General features: G+C 42.9%; 1 protein-coding gene across 1 annotated transcript in view; it reads left to right on the top strand.

Moving 5' to 3' along the window:
- Window positions 1-310: 310 nt before the first annotated feature.
- Window positions 311-12,040, top strand: part of ATP6V1C2 (ATPase H+ transporting V1 subunit C2) — a 19,120-nt gene continuing 7,390 nt past the window's right edge. Inside the window, exons 1-4 of the mRNA XM_057370487.1 lie at window positions 311-1,164; window positions 2,293-2,360; window positions 7,510-7,595; window positions 11,668-11,762. Coding sequence (XP_057226470.1) covers window positions 1,036-1,164; window positions 2,293-2,360; window positions 7,510-7,595; window positions 11,668-11,762 — 378 coding nt within the window. The 5' untranslated portion in view covers window positions 311-1,035. The remainder of the gene's footprint in view (window positions 1,165-2,292; window positions 2,361-7,509; window positions 7,596-11,667; window positions 11,763-12,040) is intronic.

Raw genomic sequence — 12,040 nt, 5'->3', positions numbered from 1 at the left:
GGCAGGGGCAGGGGAGGCAGCGGGCAGTGCCCCGCGGGGGCAGGGAAGGCAGCAGGGGCAGGGGCAGGGGCAGGCACGGCAGGGGCAGGGAAGGCAGCGGGCAGGGATGGCAGGGGCAGGGATGGCAGGGGCAGGCACGGCAGGGGCAGGCACGGCAGGGGCAGGGAAGGCAGCGGGCAGTGCCCCGCGGCGCCCGGCAGCCCCCACAGCCGTGCTGGCAGCGCTCGGGTACGGCGGGGCCCGGCGCGGGTGCCGAGGGGCGAGTGCCACCCCTGCCGTGTCCCGCGCACCTGAGAGCGAGGGCGTGTGGCGGGGATGCTCGGCGGGAGCTCTCGGGAAGGGACGGGGCTTTGCGGCGTGGTGCCAGCTGCTCGCTCTCCTGCCCTCATCTCTTCGCTTCACGCCGCASTAGCTGTTCCCTCTCTATTCTCGCCGCTGTTCCATCTGTGTGGTTCTGCCGGTATCGTCTCTGTACGCCAGGACTTGCCTTCCTCCAGCTCCATCCTATCGAGCCTGGGAAGAAAAACACAGGGGAAAGCAATATTCCGTCTTGCCTGTGACATCTCTTGCAGCCGTTATGTTCAGCAGAGGTCTTGCTTGCACTTTTTCCTATAAATGTCCCAAGAATTTGACAGAGAATATTTGTCAGGCTGAAATGCTTTATTATGGTTTGATGAAGCCCCAAAACTCCCCAATAGACGCTGAACTTTCAGCGCAAGGCAAATGGAACRGGCTGGGAGGGAAAAGGGGAGGAGGAAGCTTCATTTCTTCATGCAGAAACTGGATGGAACAACCCTGAGAAGGAAGGAACAGCCGCACTCTTTCCGTGACWTTCGGGAGAAGGTCATGTTCCATTTCAGCCTGAGACACAAGACTGACTCACTCTCCTGGTGTTTCTGAAGAAAAAAAAAAATCAGTGGTCTGTTCTAACTCTTTTTGTTCCTAGGGAAGAGCACGTTTTGTGTGGTGCTCTTTTAGCCACTTACCTGCTTTGAGTTTCTACAGACACCAGGAGTGAAGGGAAAATATTAAATCATGTCGGAGTTCTGGCTAATTTCTGCCCCAGGAGACAAAACAAATCTGCAGGCATGGGAGAGAATCAACACTGTGACATCTAAATCCAACCTGTCCAGCAACAGTAAATTCCATATTCCAGACTTAAAGGTAAGTGAGGAAGGGGTTTCTGTATGGGAGGTATAGCAGCAATAGCCAGGGCTAAAGACTTTTGGGAAGGATATGGGATTTATCTTTTGGGATAACATGCAGAGAGTAAGAAATTATGGTCAGAGAGTAAGAAATTTTCAGTCAACTGAAAATTAATCAGAGAGAAATAAGGCATTGTGCTTAAAGCTGAGCTTCACGTTGGAAGGGTACATGTGTAAGGAGTGAGATGTTAAATAACTGATCTGTTGCATTCAAAGTGCAATTTGCTGCTGGTCATGAAAGTCATGCAGCATGGTACATTGCGGATTGCTAGTGCAAAGGGAGTAGCTGACTATTCAGAGCCATGGCAGTAAGGCTGCTGACAGAGAAAACTGTGTTGCTTTTTTGTATGCATATGTTCATATGATTTTTACCATCCATGGACCTTATTTTTACTGTCTGTGGACTTTACCCCACTGGTGATAGTGTAAGTCTGCTTATGTTAAAAGAAGAAAAGCATTTGGAGTCTGAAGATGYCCATTCACATACTATTTGTTCTACATAAAATTTGTTTCTTCTCTCTCTGCTTTACCTCTCATAATGTTGAGCTGGCAACATTACAAGAAACGGTTTGGCAATATGGTGCAATACCATAAATATGGGGTTATGACTGTGACAGTCATTCAAAAAGCAGATGTTGGTCAGAAGTGGCTTTGTGAGAGATTTGCTTTGGTAATAGCAAAGAACTCAGACAYTGCCTTTTGAATAAGGGCTGGTTCCCTGAGTTCTCTCAGTACATCTGACTTGTTTGTATGTGTGCATTATTTGCGTGCATTTCTAGTCACTATTTTGTTATTTTGTCATGCTGTTSTATGCAGCATGATGGTAGAGGGTGAAATGAAAACAGGAAGCAAAACACTGACTTGTAATCTTGAGACTGCACATACTTTTTTCCTTTATTGGAAAAGGCTTCTTATGCCCTAGTTCTTGGGTAAAGGAATTGCTACTATTTTCCACCAATTAAATAAAGTTCTGCCAAACTGTTAAATTCACATGTGCTAAGGACAAGTCAGTCTCCTTAAGGCTGTGCCCAACAGAAGCCTTAGACAGAGTTGTGCATCTTTCACCTAATTCTCATCTTTTGCACAGGTGGGGACACTGGATGCTCTTGTTGGTCTGTCAGATGAGTTGGGAAAACTTGATAGCTTTGCTGAAAGGTAAAATAGATCTTATTTACCACCTACAAATGAGAAGCAGACATTGCTTTTATGAGATGGTATGTCCTTGTGCTCACCTCAGTCTGACTCAGTTCAGCCTGGACTACAACTGGACTRAAGTGGATAGGCTTTGTGCAACCTTGTTTTGATCATCATGGAGTTATCACAAAGAAAGGATCCTTAAAGTTTAGCTGAATTATGTCCATGGTAGTTTTGTCAGCACAGCAATCCATTTGAGTGGCAGTGCTAGGGAAGCTGGGTCTCGTAAGGAACCTACTTAAAAAGGTGGGTTGTGGTTTTTTGTTTTTTTTTTGTTTTGTTTTGTTTTTTGTTTTTTTTTTGTTTTGTTTTGTGATTTTGTATTTTAAAGAACATCCTCCGTCCCCATCCAGAAACTCAATAAAAACAGCAATCAGAGAATATGAAGCCCTCCCTGATCTCATTTTGACAGAATATTTCTATTGAGCCTTCTATCCCTTTTCAACCAGATGGAAGAATTCTAAGGGTTATTTCTTTTGAATGAAGTCCAGACCTCTCCCTCTCAGGCYTTTAAACTCCTTAAAAACCAGAATATTGACTTGCTTTGCATCAAACCTGCTTAAGCAAAGACTCACATGATCTCCTTGCTGATAATTGCCAAGTTTGCCTTTTGGGACAAACTGACCTGGGTGTACAAAGGAATAATGCAGCACAGCAAGCTAAGAAAATGCCGGGTTTTAAGATACTTCATGGCACGAGGTAGACTTTGAGGCAATGAAAGTATAATCTTCCGGGTTTTACTGGTTTTTTTTTTCTATTTTTTGCTTTGGCAGTTTACCTCACATGTATTTTTAGTTACAGAGGTATGTGTTAACTCTGGGTCTTTTTGCCTGTTTTCTCCCAGTCCTGTCTGGTAAGGATTTTCCTGTCTGAATATACTCAATCCTTTCATAGATCTTTATCTGGCAGTTGCAAAGGCATTATAGAGACCYTCATATGAACTGTTTGCATCTATGCTAGGCAGTTTAGGTAAAATTGGTCTGCTAGAATACATTTCTCCATAGGACTTTTTTTCTAATTTTACTGGTGTTACATAAGGGCTGTATTAGGATTATTGCATCTGATAACTCTGGGTCACACACAAGATTGATCTTTTAGAATTATAGAATGTGATTCATATCTCAAGTTGAAATGGACCTGTAAGGATCATKGAGYCCAACATTCYGCTCCTCACAGGACTACCTAAAACTGAACCATACTGCTTTTTCAGGACTTTTAGCAGGACAGAGCAACTTAATTCACGAAGAAAACTATCTCCATCATGACTCTGCCAAAAATACTGCCCCATATTCTTTGTAGCATGTTCCACCTTCTTGTTCAACTACAGAGATTCTCCAGGAAGTGCAAATGGAATCAAATTTGGGGAGAGACAGTACCAATACCTACTATTTGTCCTAATGAAAAATGTTCAATGATCCYTGTGGCTCCCTTCCAACTCAGARTATTCTGTGATTCTGTGTCTCTAGTCAGAGTGTGAGATAGGAAGTAGTAGTGTGATTTGAGTTTGAGGGCTGCCAGAAATCATCAAAACTTCCGTTTCAGAAAGGCATAACTCCCAGCTTTGAGAAGAATTAGGACTTCTGGGCACTGACTGCAGAATCCGTGTAGGATCATGGAGGGCAGTTAGAAGTAAAATGTCAGTAGGAGCTCCTTAGGCTCACTGACTCCTTCTGTTATCTTTGTCTTTTCTTGCCAGCACGATACAGCTCCTTGTTCAAGCTGAACACCACTTTACCCCACTGATTATCCCTTTAATGCCACTGATAACTCTTACCCTATGACTTGCTTTAGGCACCAAGCAAAGGGGTCARTGAGGCCCTTCCACTGTAATCTGATGGGGCAAAGACTCTTCCTATTTGTGTCATTTGCCTGTCAAAATATTTAAAATAAGAAAGATGTTTTGAAAAATAAGAAAAATGCATTAGAGTAGTAACAGAGAATAATCAACAAGGATTACCAACACAACAGAATAATCAAATGTATTAGCAAATTGAGTCCCACAAGGACATACAAAAGCATTTTGCATTAAATAAATGCCTAAGGTTTTATGTCTAAATTGTGGTTCAAGGGTTAAATGCCAAGCACTCACACTTGGCTGAAGTAAATGGCATCCAGAGGGTTACAAGCCTGTCAGATGACCTGAGCATTTATGTTCCTGGTCCTCTGAAAGAGCTGCCTGCTGAACTGTTGCTGGATAAACACAGCTGCCAGTAAAGCCAGGCAGTGCAAACCTGTCAGCGCTGCCTCCTGCCAGGACAGCAGAGAAGGGGCAAGAGTTTGCAGGAGCTATTGTTTCCACATACTTTTATTATTTATTTACACAGGGAGGAGGAGTGTTTTTCCATGTCATTCTGTGGTAGCATGGAGCTCTCTCAAAAGCTGACAGTCTCTTGGGTCACTTGTACCAGGGGGTTCTCTCTGGTCCTYGGTCAGTGGCATATTTGGGAGTGGCCTCAGATTGCAGGTCCTCTGCTCCCTACAGTGTTTTGGAGGAGTGGCTGATAGCACCCTTTCATTCTCAATATCACTTAGCGAGTGTTAGATGCTTTTTAAAATTTTTATTATTACTTCTTCAAGCAGTTTTGCTGAAACTCTCTCTTTTTATAATGCATCATTTGATCATGATATTTGCTCAAAATGGGATTCATCTCATCTAAAGGCAGAGATCTGGAGTTTGGCTGTGAAAACTGCTCATTGTTGGATGTCAGTGTAGTCACTGGGGCTCCTSCAGGGGCCTGATTCCTGTCATTTGCCCCAGACATCAGTGGTGTGCAGGGCATGTGTTCTGTCTTTGCATGGGAAATGTACTGGGTGAATGAATCCCAGCTGCATTTCACAGGATGCAATGCAAGGCTCAGAGAGCAGGGCAGGACAGGAGAACTTTCTCTGGCACAGTGTATTACACACACTGTGGCTGTGTCCTGCTGCAGGGACCATGGGATGTGTGGGCTGGAAGGGAGCCAAGCCTTGCTGGGGCAGGTGGGACTCTCAGGTGCATCAGAGCACACACCTGTCCCACCCTCTGTGTCTATGGACGTCTCCCACCTGTCAGTTCAGCCACCAGCTGCACTCARGAGTAATGAAAGCAGCTCAAGGCCCTTTGGAGAAGCTCCTGGTTTGTACACATCCATGTGAACTACATTCTTCATAATGTCTTTAGCCTCCTGCTGTACTGGTTTTACCAACTGCTGTCTTGTTCCAAGTTCCTTTGGGCTCTCTGAGCATCACGAAGGAGAGGAAAAACAGCTCTGCCTACCAGCTGGTATTTACAAAAGTGCTTGGCAAGGTTGCAGTTGTCAGGGAGCCACTTCTGAATCCCTCAACCCCCTCGCAGCCTGAGTGTGGGCAAATGTCCTGTACTCCAGCAACCCTCAGCTGGTGTTGGGTCCCCAYAGGGCTGCAGCCAGGTGGTGAAAAACTGCAGCAGCTCTGAGAAAGGGATGTGAACTGGAGCACAGTGGTATAGATTCCTCCTACAGCCACTCTGAACTGCACCTGTCCGAGGTCATGAGAAGAATYTGGGTTGAAAGGGTACTTTAAAGATCCTCTAGTTCCCAACCCCTGCTGTGGGCAGGGYCACCTTTCACTAGACCAAGCTGCTCAARGCCCCATCCAACCTGGCCTTGATTGCTTCCAGGGACTGAGCATCCACAASTGGCCTGGGCAATCTCTTCCAGTGCTTCATCACCCTCACAGTAAAGAATTTCTTTCATTATGTCCAGTCTAAATCTATTCTTAGCTTAAAACTGTTGCCTCTTGTCCTGTCACTATAGGCACTGGTAAAAAGACTGTCTGCAGCTTGCTTATAAGCCACCTCTATGTACTGAAAGGTCACAATAAGATCTGCTCTTCATCGTTGACCCCAAACAGCACAAATTTTAACTAGTGCATTCTCAGCAGCAACGTTAGTCTGAGATTTTTCCTACCTGTCACAGTACTGGAAAACCTTTCCCAAAATTGTAAGTTTCTTCATAGGAACAAAGATAGACACAACTGCTTTGCAGCACATGAAACAAAAAAAAAATTTCTCTGATGCTTTCCTCTATCTATACTTCGCCCAAAGTCCCTTTCCTGCTCTTGAAAACCACGGGATGTCAYAAACCACAGGATTTTCCAAACACTGTAAATGCCCTTTCAGTCTCCAGCTCATCTGCAGCTGCAGTAGTCTCCCGTCAGTAAGAAAAGAAAGAGGTAAGAAGCCTGCCTTTACACTGCCTGACATCATGCCAAGAATTGTGTCCACCTCATCTCTCTCTTCACTTCTTCCAATTTAATGATCAGGCAGTAATCTTGTAGCTACTGGGTTTTTTACAAGGTGTAGTCAACCTGGGGCAGTTAGGGAACTGCAGGCCAAATTCTGTGAGTATTTTTGAGTGCAGAAGGATACTTGAACCACTCAAGCCTGTATGAGACAGGTGCTTTGACAAGGGACGGGGCATCTGCTGCTAGAGGGACTTGATGAATCCATTTCTCAAAATAAACAACGAATAAGTGTGTGGAGACAATATTCTCCAGGTGGATCTGTGTACAAATCACTACTTTGAATTGGGTGGAAGGATTTGTGTGTAGTTCTCCTACACCTTAAACACCCCCACGCTAAAGGAGAAGAGAGAAAGAATCCCCTAAAGAAAAGGAATAGAAAGAAATTCCCCATCAAGCAAGAGAACATTGCTATTCTCCCCTGAGTGTTTTGTGAGAACCTTTTCTCAGAGAGCCCTAAGGGTTTCTTYAGCATCCTGTGGAACAGATTTTCAGTCAATGTCTGTATGCAGCCTCCTTTTCCTTCAACATTTTTGGGGTTTTAAACATGAGTTCCTTGTCTTCTGGTTTCTGCTATGTGTACAGAAGATGGAATCTTGATCTTCTATCAGTCCAGAGCATTGGCAAAATGACATTACCTATGTTTTTGCAGAGATCAGTATATTTAGACGTAAGACATTTAGTTCTGCATTGTGTCATAGATTGTTTATCATAATTTGAATTGAAAATTAACCTGTCTTCCTTCAGAAGTGTTTTGCTCGGGCATTTCTGTTTTTAGCAGATCACTGTGAAAAATGTTTTATAATAATTTTTTTTYTTCACTAACAAAGTTTCTCTTATTACACTTCAGCGTAATAAAGAAAATAGCCCAGTACATAGGAGAAGTTATGGAGGACTCAAAAGATAAAGTCCAGGAAAATCTTCTGGCCAATGGAGGTAGGTGCTGTAAACCTGGGGGTTTGAATGCACTGATGCTCCTTTTGCTTGCTTCAGAATATGAATATGTGGAATTGAAATCCTCACACTCTGGAAAGGACAACCATCAGCAACATTTTATAAGAACATGTCTAGCCTGCTTCCATTTTTCTCAGTTAGCAGAAGCTAACTTTGGAGTGAAGATGAAAATAGGAGGCATACTGCTTCACTCCTTAAATTACCTAGCACACTTCTGTGCCCTGCCTGGGCTTGATTTCTTATGGCCACTAAATCTTATTCTGTATGGCTGTGTGACATCTGTCAGTGATCCGCTGGTGATTTGCATTCCCCAGTTATTCTGGAAAAATACAGCAAAATTGGATGTGTTATGCATGCTGATTATAGACTTGTGGAATGATGCTWTTGAATAAACTAAGAATGCACACTCCATCTCCCTTTGTCTGCAATGTATTTCAGACCTGTGTGAGTAAAGGATGGGGAGGAAGTTCTTTTAGAAATGCCCTTGAATTATATAAGACTGATGTTTGATGAGTGCAGCTGTTCGAGAAATACAATAATCCCACTTACTGTGTTTCAGGGCTAAAGGATAAAATGAAATGTCTCAAAAGTACGTTGAGGACTGATGGTTGTGGTGTTGTTTCATGCATGCATTTGTGTATATTAGTGCTAGACACAAGTCTTGGTCTGGTTGTAGAGATACAGTGATCAGGTTACGATGGATTTCTCAAGTAACAACCTCGTAGCTTGATCACGATATCCCTATGACTTGAGAAACAACAGGTTTCATTCATTGCCTTTGTTTCCTCTTTTTTGCACCATTTTTTCCCTATCAGTTCTGCATGTGTTGTATTAGAAGGACATGGAAATTCCTTGCATGTGTTACTAATTTTGTCTGTCTGGGTTTGGTTATCCAAATAAATCATATTTAATTAGGACATTAACCTTTTTAAGATTATTGACTACATCTTAAAAAATGAAGTCAGCTCTAGTATAYGAGGATTCCCCTAATATATTCCAGTGTCAGTCTTCATAAGCATCAGCAACTTTACTGTACCAATTCTTCTTCCTTCCCTTTCTGATTTGCAAAAGGACTTTAAAGTGGAAGACTTCCTCGAGGCTGTGAAATCAGAAACAAAATTGTAAGACACGATTTCTTGCTGCATGGTCTTGTTTCCTACTATTTGACCATCCCAAGACAAACTCAGTTTTAAGTAACATTGATTTTAGCTAACTTGTACATAATCCCAATAGCAGTTTGGTGATATCTGTGTGTCTAAATCGTTTTTTTTACTAGATTTCTGTGAAGAAAAGTGCAAAATCATAAAAAATATGGCACTTTTAGTTACATGAGCACACACACACACACATAACTTTCCAGTGGACAACAGTTGAAAGCAGCCACATGAAATTTCTCTCTTATAGAGGGAAATGTGTGCTTGTGTAATATAGAAAATTTTAATATATCATAATAGCATAAACAAGCTTTTTTGAAATGCAAGTAAAGTTTTTCTTCAAAGATTCATACCAAATTTTCTTCYATTTATGGTAATGTTAAACCAAATGAATTTAAAAATTGTTAAGTGGTGGAAAAACTCCATTCTTTGTAGGGAGCCCAAAAAAAAAGCAAAATTGGAAGCATAACAATTTTGAGGAATTAAGGGTTTTGGAGAGAAAGTGTTTGACATTGTCTTTTAAAGCTAGGTATGAAACTTAGATTATGAGGCATTCAGGCTGTGGCTCCCTGGGCAGCTGTGAGCTGGTAGGAGTCATCTCTCCTGGGTAGGCAGCTCTGTGAAGCYTTTTAGAAGTGATTTCACAGGTTCCATAAATGAAGGGATGCCATTCCAGGAGCATCAGGGTGCTGGTACTGCTTAGCATTTTAAACACAGCTCTGCWAGTGTGTTCACAGTAGGTTGTGCCATCCCAAGATCAAGCTGCTTCACTGACCTGCACCAGTGCCAGCCAGCATTGGCGAGCTCACTCAGGAGTGAGCTTGACAAACTCGGCTGAGAACTCATGCTGTTCAACTGCCCAACTTTTGGATGCTGCTGAGATTCAAGGAATGTGRGAATATAAAGGGCACGTGAAGTTCTTCAGGGAACTTTTATATCTCATCAGCTATAAATAGKTCAGTGTCTTTAAAGAGCCTGTCTGCAAAGCCTAAGCACAGGAGCTTAGAAGAGAGGCAGAAGGGTGAAATCCTTGTGTTGTGTACCCCATGCTGAAAATGCTGTGTGAACTTTATTGCTGAAGTATTTTTGATCTCTCAGCCTTCTCCACAGAGATCATGAGCAAGCACCGATGGAGAACTGTGAAAACAGCAGCTGTGTCATAGCTCTCCCAGCCCTCTGCAGTTTTGCCCCTTTTCTACACCCTCCCTGTGCAGGAGAATTTGCTCATTCCTGATCAGACATTAGCAGGAAGGCTTGGATTCCTCTGCATTGAATGTGGGGGACATTGACATAGCTGTGGTTTTAAAAGAGGGGGAGAACACTGCCATGGCAAGTGCTCTCTGCCTTCCAGGCAGTTTATCTCTTGCTAAGAAGCCTATTTCTCCTAACATTAGAGTTTCCATGCTTTGGAAATCTAATAGGGTAAACTGACTCTGTTGTGGGGTGAGAGAAGACCATGGAAAGGATAGCGCTCTCCTGCCAAGTGTATTCAGTATCACATGAGACTGTGGAGTACCCTCAGCCTGGTAGTATGGCAATTACACAATTTTTGCATTCCTTCTCATGCATCTTGGTTCATAAAGTTTTGCCCTAACTCTCAAACTCCAGTCCACAAGAAATTGTGCTCAAACCTTGCTGTGGGACTGAATTCACTGCCTGTACAAGGCAGCAAAGAGCTGCCCGGGGGACTGAAGGGCCCCAGCACACGTGTCCTTTTTACTTGGCACCTTGAGCTAGTTTTGTTCGCTATCACCTCAGAGTAACTTCCCAGATATTCTCCATATTTACCCCCCTGGTCTGGAAGGAAGTCCACCCTTTAGACGACAGTGCCTCTGGCCTCTTTGTCTAGACCTTGAGACCCTGCTTTCTGCCTTCCCCTTGTCTCCATAACCTTCAGGGGGGCAGTCTGAGCTCCTCTCCTTGTTGTGGCAGGATGCATGACTTTACCCCATCCTTTAAAGCTCTGCAAGAACACTGTGTAGTGGTGTGTTCAGCATCCAAAGGCTCTCAGGACTCAGACAAAGAACTGTTTGATTTCATGAGCTACTGGAGGAGAATTCCTTATTTGGTACCATAATGTACTAAGCCTTAATGTTTTCTAACACCAAGAACTCTTGATCTTCAAACAGTGGAACAGGAAAATCTTTTCTAGGAACTGGATGTTATATGTGTTCATTTCCCCTTGATTCTGGAAAGAAGCTGTGGATCACCATGGTCCAAGGGTACCTTGTTTTGGAGGYTGCATGCACAGGTCCTTGCTGTGAATTTCTGTTCTTGAATGCTGTGACTGGATTTATTCTTTTATATAAATAACCTATAGCTTTGTGTGAAATGGGGACCTCTGTGTGTAAAGTCAATGAGGAATTCCTCATCACACCTGAACTTGTTTGATTTCTAGTGAGCACTTGACTGAATCACAGAGAATTGACATCTGTGCTCTTAATACCTTTGATCAAGCTCTCAACAACCCTGAGTATTACTGCTGATCCTGAGCACAAAGTATTTTTCTGATAGCTATTGCTGTGTAAATTCAAACATATTGCTGAAATCAAGATTGAGATTACACAAAACTGTTTCTACTGTGAAAAATAGCTGTATGCTGCCGTGTCCTGCTGATACAGATAATTTTACACCTTTTCTGTACTGTTAGGTGTAATGCAGAAAAGCTTTCTGGTTCAACTTTTAAATTAGGGGATGTTTAGAAAGTTGATTGGAATGGACATAAGATCTGTGCAGATTTGGTCTAGATCAAATCTCTGTAAGAATTCAGAGGTGGACTTCTGGTTAACTCTCTAAAGTTAATCAAAACTATGCCTGAATTATAGCTGGGGACTACTCCCCAAACCTTGCCCTGCCATCTGGTACTTTATCTGCTTTCATACATCTCTTTGCATTTTCAGTTGACCTAATTAGCTACTTGACACGGTTTGAGTGGGACATGGCCAAATATCCCATAAAGCAGCCGCTGAAGAATATATCAGAAGCATTAGCAAAGGTAAATTGTACTGCAGATTTTAAGATGTCAGCATGGGGAAGCATGTCTTTKGGCTGGTTTATGATCCCTTCTCTCATGGCAGTCAGTGGGAGCTTTGCCTTTGGTTTGGGCAGGAACAAGCTCAGAAACAAGCACTTTGTACTGAAGCAGCTAGTATTGTTTTAATTTCTACTGCAATAATAATGGTACATATATTGAAATCTATCCAGTCTGCAAGTATATGGCACTTTATCCTATTCACTAGAGTACATTGATATATTTTCTGCACTTCAATCCCC

This window comes from Malurus melanocephalus, unplaced genomic scaffold, assembly GCF_030028575.1.
Source record: "Malurus melanocephalus ecotype Western Australia unplaced genomic scaffold, MMel_1.1 scaffold_127, whole genome shotgun sequence".
NCBI lineage: Eukaryota > Metazoa > Chordata > Aves > Passeriformes > Maluridae > Malurus > Malurus melanocephalus.
This window is presented reverse-complemented; position numbering and strand designations above follow the sequence as displayed.